The sequence below is a fragment of the Callorhinus ursinus genome, unplaced genomic scaffold, assembly GCF_003265705.2.
Source record: "Callorhinus ursinus isolate GAN/ISIS: 27379988/994484 unplaced genomic scaffold, GSC_fseal_2.0 scaffold54, whole genome shotgun sequence".
NCBI lineage: Eukaryota > Metazoa > Chordata > Mammalia > Carnivora > Otariidae > Callorhinus > Callorhinus ursinus.
This window is the reverse complement of record NW_027397116.1, coordinates 3,189,120-3,214,338: the sequence shown is the minus strand read 5'-3', so window position 1 is coordinate 3,214,338 and position 25,219 is coordinate 3,189,120. Positions and strand designations below refer to the sequence as shown.

Sequence of the window (25,219 nt, the reverse complement as noted above, 5' to 3'; positions counted from 1 at the left end):
GTGGGGCTTCTCTTGTCATTAGATCCGATAATCCAGAAGGGTCCAGACCGAGGCTCCTTCCCATACGACTTCCTGAGAATTCTCCCTACGACACCGAGGAGACTCACCCTGCTCTTGGTTAAGGCCTGTGGCCACTCCATGTGTGCCCTAGATGCCGTGGGGTCCCTGCTCATGTTCTTGTGGGGTCGCTCCAACCCCAGCACCTCTCCCCACCTCTCACCTGCATCCTGGCGATTCCTCTCCTCCTACCTCGTGCATACGTGCCACCACTGCTTAATTACTCCCTGAAACAAACCTTTGACCTGATATCCCCGTCCACCTGTCATTCCAGTTTTCTGTGCTTTTCATGAAACTCTTTGAAAGCGCTGTTCCCTCTTGTGTCTCCATGTCCTTCCACTCCACCCAGGCCTTCCCCAGGCGTCCCCCCTCACTCCCCTCTGCGTTGCCCAGCCCAGTGCGTAGCGCTCAGTCCTCATCTGGCTGGATCTTGCTTGAGGGATTTCATCACTCCCGTTTCCCTGAGACACTCCCTTCCCTCGGCCCCCCCCTCCAGTTTCCTGTTTGTTCTCCTCTCTCCCTGGTTACTTCTCAGTCTCTGTCTTCGCTTACCTGGAGTATTTCAGTAACCTCCTAACTGACTTTCCTCCTGTCCTTTCTCTCAGATAGACCCCAACCCAATCCCAAGCAGTGATAGCAATCCCGTTAAAACTTCATCCTACGTGTATACCCAAAGGAACTGGAAACAAGTTCACGGACACACATGGTCATGGCAGCACCCTTCCCAATAGCCCAAAGGCAGAGACAGCCCGAACATCCATCAGTGGCTGAATGGATAAATAAAATGGGGGTATAACCATGCAGTGGAATATTATTTAGCCTTAAAAAGGAATGGAGTACTGCTATATGCCACAACGTGGATGCTATAGAAAACAAGCTAGGTCAAAAGAAGCCAGGCACAAAAGGTCACATACCCTATGATTCATTTATGTGCACTCTCCAGAATAAGTATATAAATAAAATCAGAAAGCAGGTTGGTGTTTACCCACATTTAGGAGGAGGGGAGAATGGAGGAGAAACTGCTTAATGTGTAAGGGGTTTTATTTTGGCATGATGGAAATGTTTTGGAACCAGAGAGAGCTGGTGGGGTTGTACAACATTGTGAATGTGAATACCCCTGAACTGTTCCCTTTAAAATATCTGATGTGTCTTTTACCTCAGTATAAAACAACTTCATCGAGCATGTCACGCCTCTGCAAACACCCTCCACTATCATCCCACTATCATCTGTAAGATCTCTGGCCTATCCAGCACCCTCCCCCATGACGTCTCCAACTGCAGCTCTTACCACGTTTGACTTTGCCCACTCTGCCCAGCCACCCTGGCCTCTGTGCTATTTCCCAGCATGCTGGCTGTGCTTCTGCCCCAGGGCCTCTGCACCTGCTGTTCTTTCTGCCTGGAATGCTCTTCCAACAGGCAGTGGTGAGGCTCCCTCCTTTCCAGCTCTTCACATCTTTGCTCAAACATCAGCCACTCAGTAAAAATCACAGCTCCCCACCCCTGGCACTTCCCGTCCTCTTTTATGCCTGCATTTTTATTCATTGCACTCATCTGACATTTTATTTGGTGCCGCTTGTTTTCCATCAAAGGTAAACTCCAAGGGCTGGGAGTTTTGCCTGGTTTACTCACAGTTATATGCCTAGCACCTGGAACCGTGCCTCGATATTAGCAGTTAGAATTGTAGTCACTTAATAAAGACTTGTTACAGGTACTGTATGAATAAAACCCTTTCCTTAAATGATCTATAATTCAGATAGTATAAATAATCAGTAATAATAATCTATAATCAGTAATAGATAAATATAACTCAACTTTCTCTTCAATATTTGCTAGTTAGAAGGACCCTATGTGCCTTTGTGAGGGATGCCTCAAAATTCATAACTTTTTTCTCCCAAGCATGCCCATAAATGAGTTGGTCATGACCTTTAAGTGGCTTTCTGGTTGCTGAAAATGCATTGTGGTGTTTGTCTAAGCTTCGTTGTCTCTGCCCCTCTTGTGACTGCATTTTTGGGGGAAGAATATTTATCTTCATGGAAGTACTGACCTATCTTTAGAGGCATTCATCCCGTGACTGTAGTCTAGAGAGTAATATGTTTCAGTGATGGTGACAATCCGCACACTGTCCTTCAGCGTGGCTCTCTGGGTACGGTGGGGATGGAGGCTGGTGCTGGGGCATGCAGCTCCCCCTTCACCATGCAGAAATGTGCAGGGCTTCAGGACGCGCTCGTGTTTGAATGCAAAGTCCTTCTTGCCTTTGCTCAAGAAAGTCCCTTCTTCCTAACAGACTGGGGCAGTGTCTGCAGGCTTTTTGAGAGGTAGCTTCACAAAAACCCCTTTGCCAAAAGATAAAACCAGCCCCACCCTTTGTGCCTAGTTGTAGGTGATCTGCTCCACGCAGTGATGGAAGCAGGCATTTCTCTTCTATCTGGCAAGAGGAGCCTCTCGCCTTACGTTTTGGCTTGGAAGAACAGGTCTTCAACTTCCTCCTTGTTCTTCACATTGTCATTGGGAACCTGGAGGTCTCTGAGAAGCAGGGAACTGGTGAGCTACTTCATCAGCACCCTCTCTCTGGTCCCACCTTAGATCTGAGAGCTCCCTTCCCTGAGCAGAAGAGACATTCCAAAAAGCTCATGCTCTGAAGACAGTCTGGTCTGGAGACACCCTAGCTTGTCATTGTTTATTCCCATGGTGAGGAGAGGTTGTTGTGAACTTTTTTTTTTTTTTTTTAAACTTCTGGTTGTAGTATGCTATGAAACCAAGCTGGATCCCCAATCCAAGGGAGCGCACGCGCGCGTGTGTGTGTGTGTATTGGGGGAGGGGCACACATTCACATCTGTACACGTAACTCGGCCCTGTGATTTCAAACCAGGAATCCTGTTTCACAGAGATTTTTGTGGTTCTTTAGCTCCTCATGTCTGTCCCTGTTCTCTAATGCCCTGAATGGAGCTGGATGTGGGGAGCAGAGCCATATGAAAGGCATCCAAGATGAAAATTATATCCTAGACTTGCGCATGAATGTTGTGGTCAGAGTTGGGGGTGTATGCTGGCTGGCGTTACACACTTGCCACCATTCCTCCTGGACTTTGCATTTCTACCCAGTCCCATTTGCTTGTTTCTACTAAAATTCCAAGGTTGAGGCTCTCCTGGGTTAGACCCAGCCTGGGCCACTGATCTCAGAGCCTGGGCTCTCTTTAAAGAAATGGTGGCCCGTCTCTGGCCTTTCCTTCCTAGGTAAAATATTTCAATATAAGTTGATAACTTCATTCATCCAGTTCTAACTTACGAGGAGCTTGGGTTGACAATGATGGTCATTGTCACATAGAACACAAAGTCACATAGAACTTTTAATTTGCAAAATACAGTACCATCCTACCATTTGATTAGGACAACACTCAGAGCTAAGTTAGGCAGTGATATAGTGGATCTTTGGTGGGTTTTAGCACTGACAGACTTGGTTTGAGTCCTGGCATTCCCAACCACTAGCTATGTAAAGTTGAGCAAACTACTTAGACCTTCATAAGCCTCTATTTTCTCATCTGCAAAATGGGAGTAAGTTTTGACAGATGAGTGACATGATCTAATTTAGTTCTTAGTGAGATAAGCTCATATGGAAACTATATTGAAAATCTACTTTGTGGGTGGCAAGAGGAAGCAGGTGGTCCCTTTGGGAGACTGCTGGGGTGATCCAGGGAAGATATGATGGGAACGTGGCCTAGAATCAGAGCAGTGGACATGATGAGATGTGATCAGATTCTGGTTATATTTTGATGGTGGAGCAGAATGGCTTGTTGATGATTTGTATATGAGGTATGTCGGGGAGAGGAGTCAAGAATGATTCTGAGATACTTGTCTTGAGCAACAAGGAAGGTGGAGGTGCCATCTATCAACAGAAGAGGGGAGACTGTGGTTCGTTGGAGCAGATATGAGCCAGCAGGAGGTGGGGGAGAGTGAAGATCAAGAATTCTATTTTGGTTTTATTAAGTTTGAGATTTTGATTAGAGATCAAGTGAAGACACCGAGTAGGTAGTTGGATATACAAGTTAGATTTGGGAGGGAGATCTGGGATCGAGATAGAAACTTCAAAGTCCTTTAGTACATACATGATATTTAAAGCAATGAGACCAGATAAGCTCCCTAAGGGTAGGAAGACTGGAGAAGAGGATGAAACCCTTCAAGTTTAGGGAGGGAAGGAAGACCTAGCAGAGGACACCAGGGAGGAGTGATGAGTGAGATAGGAAGAAAACCGGGAGAGTGAGGGATCCTGGACACCAAGGGTCACAATATCAGATGCTGCTGATGTGCTCAGGGCAATGAGGACTGAGCAACATGGAGGTCACAAGTGACCTTCCCAAGAAGGTTCCATTGGAAGGAGTTAGACAGGTGCCTGATTGGACTGGCCTCCAAAGAGAGTGGAAGGAGAGGAGGAACTGGAGATAGAAAACAGAAGTGATTTCTTTTTGAACTTTTTTTACAAAGCCCCTCAAATAAATGGGGAAGTGGTTGGTAGAGAAAGTAGGATCAAAAGAAGGGTATTTTTTTTCTCAGTATGAGAGAAACGAGGAAAAATAAATGTAAAAATAGTGACAAAGAGGGAGGATATATGATGTTGATTCTGAGTAAGTGTGGAGTGCTGAAGTCTAGCGCCTGGGTGACAATTCGCCCTAGATAGGAGCACAGGGGTATGCTACCTTGAGTGGAAAGCGGAAGTCCTGTATATAGCTGGGTCCTGACCACAGGGGGGGTTAATCAAAGAGTTTGATTTTTCTCACTTAAAAGAAGCCAAAAGGGGAAGTCCAAGGATGGTGCAACTGCTCAAGAATGTTTCAAGGATCCAGGCTTTTCTCCTTTTATGATGCATCCTGAACAGGTGGCTTTCACTTTCTTAGTACCAAGAGGGCTTCATCTCTAGGTGTTACGTTTAATTCCAGGCAGAGATAAGGGAAAAGGTAAAGAGTGAAATGTAATGTAAAGTAAGAACTCAAAGGGTGAAATGTATGTACCAGCTGAGTCTCATGTTATCAAAAGAGTAATAGCTTTTTCAAAACTTCCTGCTCCTGTCCCCACCTCTAGCAGCATCCCATGTATTGCCTCCGAGGGCCACTCCTAGCTGCAAGGGAGTCTAGCAGGTGAGTTCCCCCCGGGAACCCAGCCATCTAAAATTTCGGTTGTAGGGGGCAGAATATGAAAGATTATTGGTCGTTTCAGTTAAAACATGTTTTCTAATTGTTCTTTTTATTTTTTTTAAATTGTAGTGAAAAACGTCTGAACATCTAACAACATTTACCATCTCAGCCATTTTTAACTGCACATTTCAGTGCCATTAAGTACCTTCCCAGTATTGTGCTACCATTTACCACCATCCATCCACAAAACTTTTTTGGTGCAAGCCTGAAACTCCATACCCACTGAATGGCTTCCCGTTCCTTCTTCCCACAGCCCCTGGCCACCACCATTCCACTTTCTGTCTCTAGAAATTTGACTCTTCCAGATTCTCCTATAAGTAGAATCATACGGTATTTGTCCTTTTGTGACAGGCTTATATCATTGAGCATAATATCCTCAGTATGTTGTAGCATGCGCCAGACTTTTTTCCCTTTTTTGAGGCTGAATAACAGTCCATTCCAATATATTCCAATGTAGACACCGTATTTTGTTTATCTGGTCATCTGTGGATGGGGGCTTGGGTTTCCTTTACTTTTTGGCAGTTGTCAGTCACGCTGCTGTGAACATGAGTGTACAAACATCTCTTTGAGTCCTTACTTTACATTTACATATACCTAGAAATAGTGTTGCTGGATAGTATGGTGATTCTATTTTTAATTTGTTGAGGAACTGCCATACTGTCCTGCACCATTTGGCAGTCAACTGAGCATGGGGATTCCAGGTTCTCGGCACTCTTGCCACACTTCTTGTTTTCTGGTTTTGTTTTTGTTTTTGTTTCTTTTGATTGTAGCTGTCCTAATGGGAGTGGCGTCTTCTGGTTTTTAATGGATGGGGAGAGAGTTGGGATGGAGGGGGAGTGAGCTGAAAGGTAAAAAAAGATCAAAAACAAGAAATAAGAACTGTCTTACTTCCACTGGGTCAGACATCACTGAGACCTTTCTGGAGCGCTCTGGACACCTCGAGTCTAACTGAGAAGGAAGGCAACATGATCTCATGGGACAGAGGTTGCATTGGAGGCTCAGGACACCTGGCTTTTTTACTCAAGGCTCCACCACTGCTGGATTTGGGGAGTGTCCGAAGAGTGCTCTTTACCTATTTTAACCTTCTGTGTGATGAGAATAACAGAATCTGACCCTCCCCCTTCTCACTTACATCAGAGCTGAGATGTTACACAAGATCACACATGTTTGAAATCTGTGAACGAAAGGCATTCTGGAACTTCAGATTATCCAGAGATATTTTCCATCCCTTACATGGAAAGGGAAAGTCCCACAGGGCAGCTCTTTGTGGCTTTTATGCGATGGGAGGAGATTTTGACTCAGATTGTTAGCCAATGTTTGTCTTTTCCTGTCTCCCCTGGAAGACTGGATGATCCTTGAGAACAGGTGTTGTACACAAGGAGAAGGAGAACAGTGACAACTGTCAGTGTTTTGAACATTATCTTGTGCTGGTTGCTGTACTAGATGCTTTAAGAACATCATCATTGTTCTTCAGAATACATCTAGTTCCTAATACAGTACTGATGGTCTCTGTTGATTCAGTAAGGAGCTCTTGGTTTGTGACAGTATGTCTTTTTTTTTTGGATGTATGGCACAGTGGTAGTCATGAAAAGCGAAGGTGACAAAAGCAAACAGAATTCATAGAGAGCTCGGTGTTGCCCCCTGCTGGGATCTCAGAATCTTTCCCATCAAAACACCATCAATAATGCCCTTGTCCTTCCTACTGTTATAACACACACACACTCACTCACTCACTCTCTCACTCACTCTCTCTCTCTCTCTCCCCCCATGGGTGTCTCTGTCTCTCTCTTGCTCACAGAGCCCAGGAAGCATACAGTCTTTGTAAGAGTATACATTGTGTTGGCCATGTGCCATCCAGCCAAGCCAAAAATTGTGGAACAATAGGAATCTGTGCCTGGAATATCAGCTAAAAATACCTCATTCCCTCTGCTCTGTTGTTTTCTGGGTATGGTTAAGAGTGTCCCGGGAGGCTAATGAGGATGAAGGGAAAGGAAAACTGACAATTTCAAAGGAAACCAAACCTTTAATTCCCTAAAAAGGAAACATGTATTTTCTGTATGTCTGTTTTATGTTTCTTGCCTTTTTTGCATGTCTGTGTGACAATATGGAAAGTCTATAATATGAGTTGTGCCACCTTGGCTTGGATCATTGGAATCCGTGCTTTTACCAGTCTTTTGCTCTATGGTCTGACTCATCGTCTGCTTTCCAGGTTTTGGTAAAGAAGCGGGGGAAGGAAAAGAAAGCGCTCCTAAGCAGGAGACTCACTGTCTCACACACACTTTCTACTCCTTCAACTGGTTCGGGTACTGGTTAAGTGCCAGAGGGACACATTTCCATCACTGGTTGGGCCACATGTAACCTCTTTCATTTCTTGATCACTGCCCGAGCCTCAAGCTCTGGCTGGCCCTCTCAGTAATGTCCACTTTCTCTGTGATTTGCGGTAGGTCCTCGATCCTTCCCTGGCATTGGTTGCTTTCCACTTATAAAATGAGGAGAGAGGTTGACTGATCTCTTGGGGGGAGGGTCTGAGTTAGGGGAGCAAGGCAAGAAGTAGGGTGTCTCAATGAAGGTCTACACGGTGGTCAACGGCCTCAGTAAGAAGCATTCATCTGAGAACTGAAATGATAACGGGGCAAGCGTTTGTCCCAAATATTTGTCAGATAATGTCAGCATTAACCAAATAGCAACTGTTGGTTTTGGTTGGCTAAACATGGAGCTGCTGACTTCCTGAACATATGCTGGGTGTTAGGCAATGAAAGTGGGTGTTGGTCAATACGAGTTGGCTGATGTCAATATTTACCTTGGGTTAGGGTGGACCATAGCCATAGTTGCCTGAATGAAATGCCCTGTTTCCTCTCAAGTATTTGTCCTTTCATATTTGTCTTTTGGTCTGTTCTCCTAGCATATGAAAGGCTTGTTGAATTTTGATTTAATTTGTCATATTCCTGAAGAACAAAGCCTTGAGACACACATGAGTTCTATTTTTGGCTCAGGCATCTGTCTTGATATCTACATGGGTAGATGTGATGAATTGGTTTCAATAAGGGGAGTTAAGAGTTGCTGCTTATTGAGAGCAGTTAGTATTGTCAGATACTTCAAATCCATTGTCTTAATCTCCAGAACATCTTGTAAGTAGTTACTATCACATTTTTTATGGATAAAGAAGCTGAGGCCCCAAGAGAGTCTAAGACTAACCCCAGTTCTCAAGGCAGAACCAAGATTTGAATCCGGGTTCCCTCAGACTTCCAAAGCCACGCTCTCATCATTCTGTCTCACGGACTCTGGAACAGATACCTCGTAAGGACAAGAAAAGTACTCAGTGCACTGTTTCGAGGTCAAAGCTGCCCACAGCCAGCAGTATTTTCAATGGGCGATGAGCCATGTGTGTTCGGCCCTGCCCTTCTCCGCGAGGCAAGCACCGAGCCTCCGGGACGTGCAGACATCATCCTTAGCGGTTCTCATCCCATTGTATGGTCCTCCTCACTGCTCCCCAGGAGCCCCAAGGAGACAGAGACTCTGATTGGCTCTGCCTGCCACTTATTGTTTTCCATTTTCTCCCCACTGCAGAGTCTTGAGACTGTCTCCTATAGAAGATCCTGCCACTTCTATTGTCCTTGCAGACTTTCCCACCGCCCCAGGACCACAGGCTCAGTTGCTTATTGTGGTGGTGTTGGCTCAGCCTCAAGGACAGAGACCTTGAGCCAGCTGACAAGGTTGCTCGTGTCACTACTTCTAAGGCCACAAGCCATGCTTTTGCTTCCCAATACTTTTGAATGCTCTTCTCTCACCACTTCTCCTTCAGTGTAGCCACACGGTCTCCCAGACTCCCAGCAGCAGATTTCCCCGACAGACAGTTTTGGCTTGTGGCCAATCCCCTCTCTGTGCCTGGATGACCTCAGTTACCAAGTCAACATGGCGCTTAATGTGCGCTGCTGTGCCGCCCCCTGGTGGAAAGGGTGGGAACTGAGCGAAACGCAGATGACTGCCTCCCGGGGAAAGAGCTCCACAAAGACCCCTCTCCTGCTTTCTCAAGCAGAAGTTCATCTATTCGATTAAAACTGGTTTTGGTAGTGCCGGCAGCAAGACAGCATGATCTGCAGTTGTCAGCTGTCCAAGCCTAAAAGCAGCTCTGATTTTTTTTTTTTTTTTTTTAATGTTGGGGCAAAAGAAGTATACAGGCAGTTGGCCTCAAGTGAGAATTAGGGTTTTTCCACATACTTATTTTGTCTTCCATCTTTCCACTTCATTGTCTATGGTGTGGAGGCTTTGAGAAGCTCCCTTGGAGGTCTGCAGGACTCTGGGTCCAGGTTAAGGAAGGTCTCAGTCTTTCCAAACACACCCTCTGTTCAGGAACCTTCTGCCATGTCCCTAGTGGGGGCTCTCTGTATATTCCTGCTCAATCCTCATGCATCTCAGGGCCCCTGCCATGGGATGGCTCTGGGTTTGCATGAGGCTGCCATATTTTGCAGTATTCCTGTATGTGGGAAGTAGTACCATCTGCCTCAGGGTGGATGTGCGGGATGGTAGGGCATCTGGTGCCTGGTGTCTGGAGGATGATAGGGCAGGGGTGGGAGAGATTGAAGGAATTCATGGGTGAAAAAGGCCGGTGTGTTGAGAAGAACGTGAAGCCTCGGTCGACCTTGGTTTTTACTTTGATATCAAGGGCAAGGAGGCGTTTCACCTAACCGTGCCAGGGCTGTTAGGGAAATCCGGATAAATCCTGTGTGGATGGGCTGGATGCAAACCCTAGCCCGAGGCCATTTCAGCAGGTGGGAACTCAGTCCTTGGCTCCGTGATATTGTCAGGGCTGACCCCCAAGTTCAGAGCCAGCACCGCCAGAAAGCTGACCTCTGATATCCTTACATCGTTCATGGCCTCGGTCCTGAACTACTCTCTCCATACTCCTTTATCTAACCCTGATTCTCCTGGTCTTGAACACTGTGATTCTTCATCTTTTTTTACTAATTTCTCTCTCATATTCATATTGAGCTCTTTTTTCTCCATCACCATCATTACTACCATTGTGATAGATACCATTTTATTGAGGATTTACCATGTGCCAAGCACTATGCTAAGCAGAGTCAACGCATCAGTTCAATTAATTCTTCTTGGGACTCTATGAGAGATAGGTCCTTTTCTCATCCCCACTCTATTAGATGGGTAAACTAACGCCACCATAGCCTGACCGAGACCACCTGGCTAATAAGTGGTGGAGTAGGGACTTGGACCTAAGTTTATTTAATTACATCATCTTCCTCCTTGTCCTGTTTCCACAACCAGTCTGTCTCTGGCTGGGCTTCCTTGGGTCTTCCTGGCTCCAACCCCACTGGCCTATATTTTTGTCTGTACCTTGAAAATAGTGACCCCCCCCCAGGTTCTCGTGTGAATGGGGTTCCAGCAAGAATTATCTCATTTTGCAGTTGTTTTGGGGCCCGTGTAGACTTGCATGCAGGTGTTGGGTTCTACAGGGTCTCCCAAACACTATTTGTTCCTAACTTAAATCCATAGAGGACAGACCCCTTTCAGGGATCCCTTCAGGTACTTTGAGGCCCAAGAGCTGAGTAGCCTGAAGGGATCAACTTGATTTCTAACCCTGCCTTTCTCCCCCTTGTGGACAGCAGAGTCTCAGGACCCAGCCATGGCTCTCCTGACATAGACGTTTCAGCTGCTTGATCTTTTTACTTATTTCTCCTGTGGAACCAGTGCTAGAGAGCCATAAGAGAGAAATGGAAGAAGGAATCTATGAATCAGATGCCTCAGTCTCTCTCCCAGGGAAGAGAAGCATCATGAATGAAGCTGAGCTGAAACCTTGTGAGATACTCTCTGAGTTCACAAAATAGTTCTGTTTACTCTTCCCTCACAAATTCACTGTGGTGCTAGAAGGAATTTCACAGTTGCTGGCTCCAAGTGGGTATTTGGTAGAGATTCATCCCCTTTTGTTTTTCTCCTCTCTTCCACAAGCTTTTCTTCCTTTGAAGTAAAATAACCGGGGCGCTGAAATACAGTCTAACTATGAGGAACCTGGCATTCGGAATGGGGGGGTGGTCTTCCTAAGATCACACCATTGGCATCAAATCCAGCTGTGTGTCTGGTCCCTCAGCAGGGGTCCCCGTCTTTCTGCTGTGATTCCTGCAGCAGAGGCCTGGGCTGGGGCCTCCCAAGCTTCTGTGCCTCCCTCCCGGTGGCCTTGGACGTGTCCCTGAGGATATTCTCAGGTGTCAAGACTTCATGTCTGCTTTTTGAAATGCTCTCATCTCCTTAGCTGTAGAGTAGGATTCCCAACCCTGTAATAAAGTCGTGAATTATAAAAATGGGAGTGAATTAAGAAATTACCTAGCCCTAGTGGGTTTTGAACGTGCCTTAGGGGCAAATGGCTTTCTTCACACAGAATCTTTTCTAGAAATATATCCAGAGAGATCCTTCTTAGAGTGAGTTGTTGGTTGTAGCTGGAGTGTGCATATGTGAGTTTTGTGTTTTTGTGAGCCCATACACAATCTCTTTGGGCCTCGGTTTATATGCATATCGATATATATACATACACATATATAAACCTGTGAATGTGGATGATACGGTTCTGGAAAATATCTGGTTTGGAGAATGACCGCAGCATGGCCGTGTCGTGCCGAAACACCTTCTGGAGACCTGGATTTGAGTCCCAGCAGTGTCGGTTGCCAGGTGCGGAGTGAGGAGCCTTGAGGAGTAGAGACTTGCCCCCTCCGCAGCCTCTCCGTCCTTGATCTGCCACCGATCTAGGCAGTCCCTGGCCATTCGGGACAAGAAAGGCGAAGGACGGTGGCTCTTCCGAGGCCGGTTGGTAAAGGAGGAGCCCTTGAGTCCTGGTCTCCCTGCTGCAGTCACATACCTTCCTCTTTGCTGTTCCCAGGGGCAGCCAGCATGGGGCAGGAGGGCGGGAAGGCTGCAGCTGGGTTGTGGGGCTTCACTCCTGGTCCCGGCGGCATGGGGGCGCACATGCTTTGTCTCAGGCCTGTTCTCTGTCGGGGGGCAGCCCTGGATTCGTCCCCCCGGGGCAGGACCACACTCCTCGGAGACAAAATCACCCCCCCTCGAAGCTGGGACGTGTGGACAGACGGGAGCTCACGCTGCTGAGGAAGAAGTGCTCTCCCAGAATGGGACTCCAGATGGAAACTCCTAAGTGTATGTTGCCACCTTGGGGGCAAAAAAATACCCCGAAGATCAAAATGCAGAGGCAGGGCAAGTAAGAATGATGCAAGCACGTGCTACCCCTGGTAGGTGACAAAGTACCCCCCATCCATGTTCTCATCTAGTCCTCACCAGTCCCGCAGTGTTGGTTGGCAGCACTGATTGCCTTTTCTATCTGAGCAAACCGAAGCTGCCAGAGATGGAGCGCTCTGCTCCACGTCCTACTACTGACCGCTTGGAAGTGGCAGCACCTGCCACCTCAGGCTCTCTCACCAGAACTAAAAGTGGTCCCTCTCGGAGCTTGGGGGGGGGCGGCGCTACCCGATGAGGTGGAAGCAGGACATTGAATGGAATTGAGGTGGAGGGCATGGGAAAGCGCCAGGGGGAGGGGGAGAGGGGGGACGAGACCAAAAATTCCTGAACCCCTAAGCGAAAGGGGTGGGTCTCTCCTTTGGGCCGCTCTGGCTCTTCCCTCCTACAGACTCCAGACACAGGGCACTGTGGTCTTTGCTCAGAGCCCGCTGCCTGCCCGAGCCTGGGAGCTGCCTGAGGCCAGGGCGGCCCGGACCGAGCACCGTGCGGAGGGCGTGCGCTGGAGGAAGGAGCGCGCTGACCGCCGGCTCAGTCTCTGGGACCGGCCCTGCCCCGGGTGCTTTTCCGTGAGCTAGAGGGTCTTGTGGCCATTTTCCAGGTGAGGGAATCCGATGCAAAGAGGAGATAAGGAATCATTCGAAGAGTCTTGAGGGGTAGGAAAATGTACAACGGTAGGAAAAGTGGGGAGTTATTATGTGTGCCTAGAAGAGCCGGACCTTTCTGGATACCTTGTCTAGCTTTTCAAGGGCACAGCCAGTCTGCCAGGCTCTGAACCCAGAGTGAAGTCTCATTAGCATTCAGAGGGGGAAGGAACCGTGGGGGACGCCATCCAGGGCATTGGGAAGAGACAGGCTGTGTTTTAATTACGACCTGGACTTTTGAACAAATCCTTTTCTCTGCTTGTCTGAGCCTTAGAGAAAACAACTTGTGGGAGGTGTGCCGTCAGCAGCTGGGTCCATAGTGGGACCCGCACAGCTGTGTACACATCTGGCACACAGGTGGTGGACGGCATGAGTCTCTTCTCCTTGAATTGCTCTGGGGTTAGGGAGGGTAGCAAGAGTCAAGGTAGCGAGGTGAGGTTGGCCCGGTCTTCACCCAGAGCGGGAGGGCCGGTGGAGAGAATGGAGAGAAACAGCACTGCGCCCCCCTCTTCCCGGCCCCGGCATCCCCACTGCCCGTGACCATTCCAGGATTGGAGCCCAGACTCTTCTCCAGCCGCTCCTGAGTCAACATGGTGGGCTTTCTTTGTAGAGCCCCCTCTGACCCTCCCATCTCCAACTTGGGGGGAACTTTTAGGAGAGGGGGATGGAATTCAGAAGGGGGGAGGAGGGGGAGGGGAGTAATAAGGTAGGAGTTAGGCAAGCGCGGAGGCTGCCACCTGCCGCTGCAGATTCTTGTTCTTGCAGCGCTTGTTGACTCCCGGGGCGTTCGCCTTCAGTCTGCCTAACAGTTCATTCCAGGGGAAGGGGAGGAGAAGGAGGGCTTTGGGGACAAAGGGCCTTTGACCAGCTCCTGGAAAAGCACTGATTAGTTTGCTCAGGTTGGCAAACAGTGACTAGGGACTAGGGGCCGGGGATGAACTGGGTGATTCTTCTCCCCGATGCGTGGCATCCAGCATGGGGGCAGGAGGTAAAAGCAAATGTTCGGGGACTGGTGTTGGATATGGAGACCAAAACCACACAGGGCAGCTGGAGGAAGCGGGGAGGAGAAGGCAGGGCTGCTGGTGTCTGGAGTTGTGGTTTGCGGCTGTTGCATACCTTGTCAGTGGTGAAAGAGCCATGCCAGCCCCTTGGAGGTTGAGAGACAGAGGGCAGGCGTATCAGGATGGGGATTTCTAAGGTGCTCCTGATGGCCAGGAGGGAGGGGCTGGTGTGGTGGCCCAAGGCCTGGGTTGAGAGAGACAGAGCAAGCTCATGCATTCCTGACCCCGAGCTGTGCTGGAATCACCTGCTGGCCGGCCTCTGTCCTGGGAGGCTCTTCCTTCGTGGTTCCATGGGAGGCAGCTTCTTTCTCTTCCCCAGGCCTTGGCTTCCTTCACCCGAAGAATCTGAATGGCTTCCATGTTACTTTGGCCCGTCTGTGTGCAGTGCCTCCTTGGGAACCCCTCCTTCACTTTCTCTTCACCCTCAAAACTATTCCCTTCTTCCAGGAAGCTTCCAAGATCAACACCCTGGGAGTCATGAACCAGTAAAGCTTTAGAGCTGGGAAGTGATTCTGTTATCAACAAAGTATGGCTTGATGCCATTCTATTTTGTATTCACTGGACACTGCTTTGTGTTGTTCTTGTATTCCGTTTCCCACAGGAAAATCTCTATGGGTGGACATTATTTGTTTGTTTGTTTGCGCTTTCTCTCACTGGTGTGTGAGCTCCGTGGGGTTGGGGATGTGGTTTTGGATAATTTTGTGCCTACAACAGTGCCTGACACCAGGCGGACACTCCCTATAGACTCGCTTATGTACGTGAATGTTGCCAGGCTGGTGGTTTCTTTTCTCCCCTCCCAGTTAGGACAGGTAGTGCCTAGACGAGTAAGTGAATGTGTGAATGAGCTTTTGAGACGGGGTTGGCCACACTTAGGCCATGCTGGTGGTTGGCCTGCCTATAAGAAAATGGTCTTCGTTACTCTGCCTCCTCAGCTCCCACCAGCATGGGGCTCATTAGCAGAGCCTGGATGTGCTCTGAGTCCGCTTGTGTCTGGCTTTGCGATGAGAGGAGGGGTGAGGAGTTTTCTGTACTCGGGCCGTTCCATCGGCCCTACTGCCATCCTCACCCTACACCATCTGAACGGTCCATGTCTGTTGAACCCTCTGGTATGTGAAGACAAACAGGGAGAGAGAGTATGTTTTTTTTTTTTTTTAAGATTTTATTTATTTATTTGTCAGAGAGCACAAGCAGGGGGAGCGGCAGAGGGAGAAGCAGGCTCCCTGCTGAGCAAGGAGCCCAATGTGGGACTCAGTCTCACGACCTGGGATCATGACCTTAGCCGAAGACAGATGCTTAACCCAGGTGCCCCAAGAGAGTGGTTTTGAGAGAGATTCTTTTCTGCCTATTTTACTACTATTTAAAGAAAAAAAGAAAGAAAAGAAAACTTGTTTATTTTGAGGAGATATAGAAATGAGTGCTACAATGAATGAATCCCAGAGATAGTTTTAGGGTGTGCTTATGCCAAAGGGCGTAAGGCATAAGGCATAATTGCCAAAGGCAATTATGTTATCATGAGGCAATTTTAAAAAGGAATAGATCTGCTTTAAATTTTAGTCTGTCTCAGACTAGCCTGAACTGTTATTGATCTGGGGGTGGGCAAGGAGAAGAATTACTTTTATTGGGACCTACTGTGTGGCAGCCCCTATTTGAGGCTCTTTGCAAGTGTCATTTTAGGAGAACCAGTTAGATTCATGGGTCAAATCAAATCAACTTTCAGTGAGTATCCACCATGTGCAAGCGGTTGTGGGTTATAGAGCTTTTCCACAGGTTGTCTTCTTCCAGTACAGGCTGTTGGTGGGAGTAGTTACAAGCACGGGGAAAGTTAAACAGTAAGGCAAGATTAAGATGTTTCAAGTCAGCCGTAGGAAGCGATCACCCTAAGGCTTTTTAAAAAAATTTTTATTTATTTTTTAAAATATTTTATTTATTTATTTGAGAGGGCGAGCGAGCCTGAGCGGGGGAGGCAGAGGGGCAGAGGGAGGGGGAAAGAATCTCAAGCAGACTCTGCGCTGAGTGTGGAGCCCAATGGCAGGCTCGATCTCCTGGCCCTGAGATCATGACCGAGCCGAAACCAAGAGCCGGATGCTTAACCCACTGAGCCACCCGGGCACCTGGTGTTTGGCATCTTGAAACACCTCCGGGAAGCTACTGAATGAGCAGCACAGACAGATCGTGTAAAGGTATTCAAAGGAGGGGCAGTTTCTTCAGACCTGGGCAGGGCAGGCCAAGGCAGGATTCTCGGAGGTGGGACCTGCTATATCCTGAAGGGTGGTTGGGATTCGGCTAGATTCAACAGACAAGGATGGGCTTCACAGGAGGGTGGGATGGCATTAATAGGCCCAGAGGCAGGAAATCAGAAAGAAGTGCAGGGGCGGCGACATCATCATTAGCCACCAGCTCTGACCACCAGGAGCCTGGGAGCCAACCCCCCACGCTTCCCTGTCTCCAAATTGTGGGTTCTGTCCCCTCCTCTCTGCCGACCATTGTCACTACTCGGCGGCTTTCCCTCCCTCGTCTCTCTGACTCCATTTCCATTCTACCCTTCATGCTACAAAGAGTTCCTTTTCCTAAACAGGGCTCTTATCACATTAAACATCTTTCAGCGACTCCCCATTGCTTGCCAGACGATGTCCAGCCTGAGCGTGTTGAGCGGTCACGACTGGCCTCCCCTCTTCCCCTGCTTGGGCAGCCTGCCTCCAACCCGCTGGAGCACGTAGCACGCTCTGAGCCCTGGGCCTTTACACCGGCTGTTCCCTCTGCTTGAGATCCCCTCCTCCTACCCCGTTATGCCATCAGCCTGCCCGCCTTCCTGTCTTTCCTTTGACGGAGATTTACCGACCTCATGATAAAATGTGAATCACCCTCTGTGCACCTGATTGTTCCTTGTGCCCCCCCTCCATGCTCTGAAGCTATTATTTGGATGCGTCATTAGCCTGAGCTCATTTCTGATAGGGATTTTCTTTCATTCACCTTGGCATCATTTGTACCCACTGCTTTGGCTGGGCATAGAGGGACACCTTGACGTGGTTTGCTGGAAATAACTGAAATGAAATGAGAAGTCCCAAGAGAGAGACTGAATCCATCGAATGCCACCACGGGAAGCTGTGATGCCGTTTCTCTCTCAAAAACCAGATTACACATCAGAATGCCCTGGCAAGCTTGCTAGGGGCTGGGGCTCCCCTTTTCTAACTGGTAGGAGGGGGCCTGGACATATTTGTGTTCCTGTTATTTGGTTTAAACTATAAGCTTCCCCAAGAATTCTGGGCAGCCACCTGGCCCCAGTACGTAGACCTCCCTTTGGGAACACTGTGTCCTAGACCCACACCAGTCACATCCTGGGCTCAGACTGCAGCCAGCACCTCTGCCCCTGCTTTTCTTGAGCCTTGGTGAGGAACTCACCTGCATCCTTTGGTTCCACCCTGTCAGAGACTACATCACCTGGATTTCCAGTGTATTCCATTCCAACCAACTTCACCCCAGTTCTTGGACTCTCTTTTGCTGTTGGCCAGAGGCCCGCTGGGCCCAATTCGACCTTTCTCAAAGACCTTGCTTTTCTTTCTTCCCCTGCTGCCAGGCTGTTTGCGGTCAAATGTGGGGGCTGCTTCGAGGCCATTGCACCCAATGAGTTCGTCATGCGGGCCCAGAAGAGTGTATACCACCTGAGCTGCTTCTGCTGCTGTGTCTGTGAGCGGCAGCTCCAGAAGGGCGATGAGTTTGTCCTGAAGGAGGGACAGTTGCTCTGCAAAGGGGACTATGAGAAGGAGCGGGAGCTACTCAGCCTGGTGAGCCCAGCAGCGTCAGACTCAGGTGAGTGCCACGCGGGGGGGCGGGGGGGGGGGCGGGGGGGGGGTGGGACGGTGGGGTGAGCTCACCGTCTGCCTTGCTTTCTCCCCAGAGGCCCAGCCACTGGGGCAGCCTAGGTCCATGGCAAAGCAGGTGTGTGCATTCCAGGCAGTATCTTTATAAGGTTGGAATGATCTCTCGTTGGTCAGGAATTGTCGTGATGATGCCATATAATACGTTACCTCCAAATTCTGTGGTGCACGACTGTGAACGCCTAGTCACAGGTTAACAGGAGTGACTCTGTGTCAGGCTGAGGGTCTGCAAGTCACCCGGAATCTGCCGAGGTGAGCTCTGGGCTGCAGACTGGGCTCGGGTCTGCTCTGCATGGTTCTCTCCAGGATCCAGGCTTGAGAAGTGGCAGCTGCAGGGCATGATCTTCTCTTGCCAGGGACAAAGGTGCAAGAAGGCACGCCTAACCTTACAAGTGCATTTCAAGCCTCTGCTCATATTGTGTGGGCTAACGGTCCACTGGCTAAAGCAAATTAAAGGCTCAACCCCAAAGCCCAGGGGAGGGGAGGTATACTGCACGCCCTACAAGGCCCTGCTAGGGTATAGATATGTGATACTGTTAAAGGGAATGATGCACTGGAACCAGTAATTCGGTCTGTTTCCCCATCTGTCAAGTGGGAAAGCTGGAAGCTACCTGAGGCTGGGCGGGTCACGGAGAGAAAGGAACTAGAATGTACCACCCACCCAACCCCCACCCTTCCTGCCTTAGAGCGGGGGGGGGGGGGGCCCAGGGCGGGGGGCGGGGGAGATGGCAGAGCTCCAGCAATTGCATAGAGTGCATTTCAGAAGGCCAGGGAAATTGAATTAAGTGTCCAGGTTAAGCATGTGTCTGTCTCCACTGGGTAGCATTCATCTGGCTCTGCCCCTCCCTTCTCTAAATCAGTGAGAGCCCTGTGGCCTTCCTAATTCTTGCCGATCTCAGTGTAATTCCAGCCCCCTGAACACGCCTATAACCTCCTGCTGCCACCTCTTCAGCCGTTCGGGGACCTCTTAGATGCCCCCCCCGACTCTTCCCTTGGCCTTGCGGGACTCCAGTGCATCAGTGTCTCCCACTCAGCTCCATGCCTTACACTTTCATCCCCCCTCTGTCCCTCTCCTGCCCTTTGGGGTCTTGCCAGCATATTCTTTCAGCTTCTGTCTCGGGGCTCTTTCCCCAGGGAAGACTCTTCATCCCTGGCGTCACTGAGTTGACCCTTAACTCCCCCTCCTGGGCCACCCATCCCACTTTATTGCGGTTGCTTGTCTGGCTCTTTGTTGTTCTTGCCAAGTGCTAAGCCCCACGAGGGACGGCATGTGTCTCTTTCGCTGCTGTGTCCCCAGGGCTTAGCACAGGCCTGGAACACTCAGGGTGCTTGATAAACTCGTACAGGAGTGAGTAAACTCTTGAAACAAAAGCACTGCAGCAAGATGCTCGAGTCCAGGGGCTTTGGGGACAGGTGTGGGTGGGGGGGGGCTCCCCCTGGCTGCCCTTGCAGCCATGTGACTGTGGGCAACTTTTGGAACCTCCCTAAGCCTCAGTTTCCACAGCTGTAAAGTCGTGATAGTCAGGCCTCCCTCACGGTTTTATTGGGGGGGAATAAAAGAGAGAATGCATACCACAGCCTGGAGCGCATTACACTGCGGGCGCTGAACACCTGCCTGCTGGTGGTGGATCCTCATACGAGGCTGTTTCGCTTCCTTTACCTCCCCGTTGGTTCTTCTTGCCTGACTCTGCTTGCAGCCTTAAGTAAGTGGACACCAGGGCAATCCCAACTCTGCCTGTCTTCAGTTTTCCTGGATTTGTCTTAATTTGGAGGCAGTTTCTCCTTTTCCGGAACGCTGCCACTGACACATTGGGAATCTCCTGCTGGGGTAATCGGGCCCCTTCTAACCAAACTTCACGGCCTCCACTCGGTATAAGAAGGTCAGCTCAGCGCTCAGCATGGATGTCTTGCGGTGCCCACCCACTGAGGCCTCCTTCCCGGAATATTGCAAAATCTCCAAAGGGCTTAGGTGCTATGGTGATCAGAATGCTAGTGGGACTCTGAAAAGATAGGCACACCCAGAGGGACATGCCATTCTTCCTCACATGGGCAGACGTGCTGTGGTCTAGCCCTTCTTGGCACAATTGTGTGGGGCTTGACTATGGACTTATCCAGTTGGTCCCTGTGTTAAGGACTCACAGATTTAATTGACTACAGAATTAGGGTGAGGCATGAATGTACCGTCCCCCGCATCCCACCCCCTGCGCAACGACCAAAAAAAAAAAAAAAAAAAAAAAAAAAGCTGTGTCTGAACAGTGTTAATAGAAATAAAATGTTCAGAGTATGGGAACTGCTAGGGGCCCACTTTTCTGACCCCGTTTTCAGCAACAGGTTCCATTCTGAGCATTTTCTTTGGAGGTTGCTGTAGACACAGTAGAGCTTTCTGGTTCATTTATGCACATTTGTTTGGCCGACATACCTTGAGTGCTTACTTTATGCCAGGGATAGAGTCAAAATGGGAATGACAAGAATGATGCAGGGGTGAGGAGAGCTCAAAATCATGTCAGATGAAGGAAGTATAGATGTTTAGGCTAGAAAAGTAAAGACGACATGAGGGCATAATGGTTGCCTTCCCAGGGTTGGATCGGACCTATTTCTAACTTCAGAGAGCAGACTTAGAATTCACTCAATTATCTAACAAAATCTTTGAGTATTTACATTATAGATAGGAAGGTAAAGGCCAGCAATTCTGACTCAACATTGGGAGTGTTAGAATGTCATCCTAATTATTAGAGCTAACAAAGAATAAGACTACTCAAAGAGGGAGGTCCCCCACTTGTTGGAACTAATATTGGTGTGGCGGGAGAGGAGAATGGTTCTACAGGATGTCCGTTGTCCCTTTCGACTTGAAAAATCTATCCTTGTTTATCAGCTTTAAGCAAAATGATATTAAAATCTCAGCCAGAACCAAATGGTATTTTTTTGGTCAATTTTATCATTTTGTCAATTATATAAATATTGCCCGTCTTACATCAGAAAATGTTGCGTGTGCCAAATTCTGCCTCACTAACAAGAGGATAAGCTTCTAAGAAACAGGGTTGTAGGTTTTCATTCCTTTGTTCCCTCAGCAAAGCTTAGCCTGATGCCAAGGGGAAGAGTAAGTGATCAATAAGTACCTAATGAGCAGAACTCAATCTTCAAGGAAAGAAGCCCACCTCGTATCGGGGGGCTTACAGAAAGCAAACAATTTTAGGATGTGTCTCAGTACAAACACAATTTCTCCTCTTATATCTGTCTTGAGTGCTCTACATATCACAGGTACTTGATAAATATTTGGTGAGTGAATGATTGAATGGGCTGTCATCTTGAAGGTTTTTATCAATGACTTGGATGAAGACACAGAAGGCAGGTTTCTTCAATTTGCAGATGACACAAAGCTGGCAGGGAACGCTGGTGGGGCAGCTGAGACTCTCCATGTTCAAAAGGATTTTGACAAGCTCACAGAATAGCACAAAGTCAGCAAGATGAAATTGAACCATTGGCTTCCAAAATTCAATAGTGATGATGTGGAACAGGGCCTGTTTGGGTGGAATTCCACATGGGGTTTCGTCAGTGGGAGCCACAAGGAATCCTGTATTAACAGAACTATAATGTCCCTAACTTGTAATTGTAGCTCCAATTTTGTATTGATTAGTGCACATTTAAGATATGTGGTCTCATTTTAAGTAATGCATTTGAGGACATCACTGACAAATTAGAGAGAGGGTCCAGAGGAGAGTGATTACCTTATCGAACAGTAAATAGCTAAAGAAACTCTGTATTATTTAGTTCTGTGAAAATAAGTCTAAGGGAAATAGGAGAGTCATACCCAAGGGTGCAGACCCATGTCATGTGGACGAAATGACCGGTTTTGGTGTCCAACAAGGGTGCAGACTAGACCCTTTATGAGAAGTGGAAAGGCTTGTCTCTTAACATCTTAATCACAGTGGGTGGAAGACAAGACCAGTGACCTCTAGGGCTGCTTAAATGGAGGATTCTAGAATCTATGGTGCTATGATGCTGACTATTCTGACTTACGGAAAAGCATGGGGCACATTTGCAGCTCTAAGGGACACCAAATTTGGAGATCTTTAGCGGCTGTATCTCTTTTCTGGTGTGGCTAGAAAAGCTTTTATCCCGATCCCTGCTTTGCCCGTGGCCTGGAAGCAACCTCTCAAGAAGAATGATATTTGTAGCTGGGGTCTGACAGTTTTCTTTGGGCTTAATGGGCAATGTGAATGCCCGGGCCTCCAGGAGAGACCTAGTGACGTTCATGCCTGTGCTCTCCTTCTCGGCCAGAGAATCACACGGGCTTGTGATTGGAAGGCACACGAGAGGTTCTTCAGTTCACATCCCACCAAATGCTCATGCGGCCTCCGTCGGTGTGTCTCCAACCCTGGGGCATGCTTGGTCTCCCGTTCTGAGTGTGGATTGTCAGAATTGTTAGACGGAGCCCCAGTGTCTTGTCTCCATGTATAGCCTCAACCTTGGTCTTGGTTCTACTTTCCAGAACTCACAAAATCAGCCAATCTCTCTGACATGTGGCAGCCCTTTGCATTGCAGATGGAGAGCCTCATACTTCCCAAGTCCTCTCTTGTCCTGTCTCATTCTGCCCCGTTCTTACAACTGTCCTGTCAAGGGGACTGCTCTATCTGTAAACGCACAGCAGCCTCTCTAGAAGGTACCATCCAGAAGGCATGAAATCTCCGACATGTGGTCTGAACTAGCACAGTGTTATCACTTCTACTTGTCATGGACGCCATGTTCTATTGACATGGCCCATGATTTCATTGGCTTTTTTGACTGGGGTGGGGGCGGAGGCTTGGGGGCTGATCGTAGGCAATCATACTCTCCTGGCTGGTTCATGTTGCATGTCTTAGTTATTGACCCCCTTCACATTTCGACATCAGAGGTCATCTGAGAGTGTCTTGTGCAACAGTTTTTAAAAACTTTATTTTGAAATAAGATTTTAGATTTACTGAATGATTGCAGAGTAAGACAAATTGCCATATAGCCTCCATCTGGCTTCCCCTGATGTTAGCATTTCACACTGACGTGGACGTTTTGATAAGTGCATCACGTGAACTAAGAAATTAGCATCAGTCCGGTACTGTCCACTAGACTATATAAGCTAAAGCTATGGTTTGATTTCACAAGATTTTCCACCAGTGTCTTTATCCATCCCAGGATTCAATCCAGGATACCAAGTTGTGTTTAGTTTTTTGTTATTTTTACATTAAATTGCCTTTCCTTTTTCTTCATTTTTGGGATCACTGAGCAGTGTCTAGTCAGAATTGCATTTTTTTTTGCCCCTCCCTCCAACAATATCTTTTTTTTTGACTTTTTAATTTATTTAGTACGTTTTAATCCATTGTTAGCATTGGTATTCAAATTGTCCCATCATTGGCTATTTAGAGCTATTTCAAATTGGTTCTTATGGATGGAACTATACAAACCTTGGACATAGCTTTTTTTTTAATTAACATATATTGCATTATTTGTTTCAGAGGTATAGATCTGTGATTCAACAGTCTTACACAATTCACAGCGCTCACCACAGCACATACCCTCCCCAGTGTCCATCACCAGCCGCCCCATCCCAGCCACCCCCCTCCACTCCAGCAACCCTCAGTTTGTTTCCTGAGATTAAGAGCCTCTTATGGTTTGTCTCCCTCTCTGGTTTCATCCCGTTTCATTTTTTTCCTCTCTTCCCCTATGATCCTCTGCCTTGTTTCTCAAATTCCTCACATCAGTGAGATCATATGATCTTTGCCTTTCTCTGATTGACTTATTTCGCTTAGCATAATACCTTCTAGTTCCATCCATGTCGTTGCAAATGGCAAGATTCCTTTTTTGATGGCTGCATAATATTCCATTGTGTGTGTGTGTGTGTGTGTGTGTGTGTGTGTGTGTGTGTGTGTATACACACACACCACATCTTCTTTATCCATTCATCTGCCGATGGACATCTAGGCTCTTTCCATAGTTTGGCTATTGTGAACCTTGCTGCTATAAACATTGGGGTGCACGTTCCCCCTCGGATCACTATGTTTGTAACTTTGGAGTAAACACCAGTAGTGCAATCGCTGGATCATATGGTAGCTCTGTTCTCAACTTTTTGAGGAACCTCCATACTGTTTTCCAGAGTGGCTGCACCAGCTTGCATTCCCACCAACAGTGTAGGAGGGTTCCCTGTTCTCCACATCCTCGTAAACATCTGTCGTTTCCTGACCTGTTAATTTTAGCCATTCTGACTGGTGTGAGGTGGTATCTCATTGAGGTTTTAATTTGTTATTTCCCTGATCCCGAGTGATGCTGAGCACTTTTTCATGTGTCTCTTGGCCATTTGAGTGTCTTCTTTGCAGAAATGTCTGTTCATGTCTTCTGTTCATTTCTTGATTGGATTATTTGTTCTTTGGGTGTTGAGTTTGATAAGTTCTTTATAGGTTTTGGATACTAGCCCTTTATCTGATATGCCATTTGCAAATATCTTCTCCCATTCTGCCCTCTAACAGTATCTTTTATATTTTATTTCCTTTTATCACCCCTCACCAGGGACTCAGACTGTGTTTTTGGCTTGTTCATTCTGGGATGTGTTTGTTTACCATTTTAAGGTTTTCTTTCTTGAAGACCAGCATGCATTTTAGATTATGCCCAGCATTGAATGAATGAATGAATGAATGAATGAATGAAAATGCCCAGCATTTTTTTTTTTGATTTTTCAGCAACAGGGTTTATTGTTTAAATATTTACAGGAAATAATGTATTGAAAAAGTATCTCTTACAAAATTCTGTATTCAATATGCATGGATCACTTTTTTTGCATTTATATGCCACATTTTCCCCATGAGTAGTTATTTTTCTCAAAATCCTGAATTATTGGCTACACTGTGTTAAAGGCTCTAATTTTAGAGGTTTTACCCTAGACTTAGTTTCCTGATACAAAATCTGCCTGAAGTTCTCTCCACTGTGATTTTACGACTGCCATCTCATGTAAGAACTTTACTGCTGGCTGAGAAATACGTGATCACCGACACTGAGTGATGTGTACAGTCCGAATCCTCACATGTGCCCTAAATGCTTCTCTATGAACAAAGGGCTTCTCATGATTTTTCACTGCAATATGAATTGTTATTCCTCAAGAGCATTGATCCTCTTACATCTTGTGT

At 47.7% G+C, this 25,219-nt stretch overlaps 1 protein-coding gene across 1 annotated transcript in view; it reads left to right on the top strand.

Annotated features, from left to right (window-relative positions):
- LMX1A (LIM homeobox transcription factor 1 alpha) overlaps nt 1–25,219 on the top strand; it is a 155,948-nt gene that overhangs the window by 85,672 nt on the left and 45,057 nt on the right. Inside the window, exon 4 of the mRNA XM_025892226.2 lies at nt 17,771–18,003. Coding sequence (XP_025748011.1) covers nt 17,771–18,003 — 233 coding nt within the window. The remainder of the gene's footprint in view (nt 1–17,770; nt 18,004–25,219) is intronic.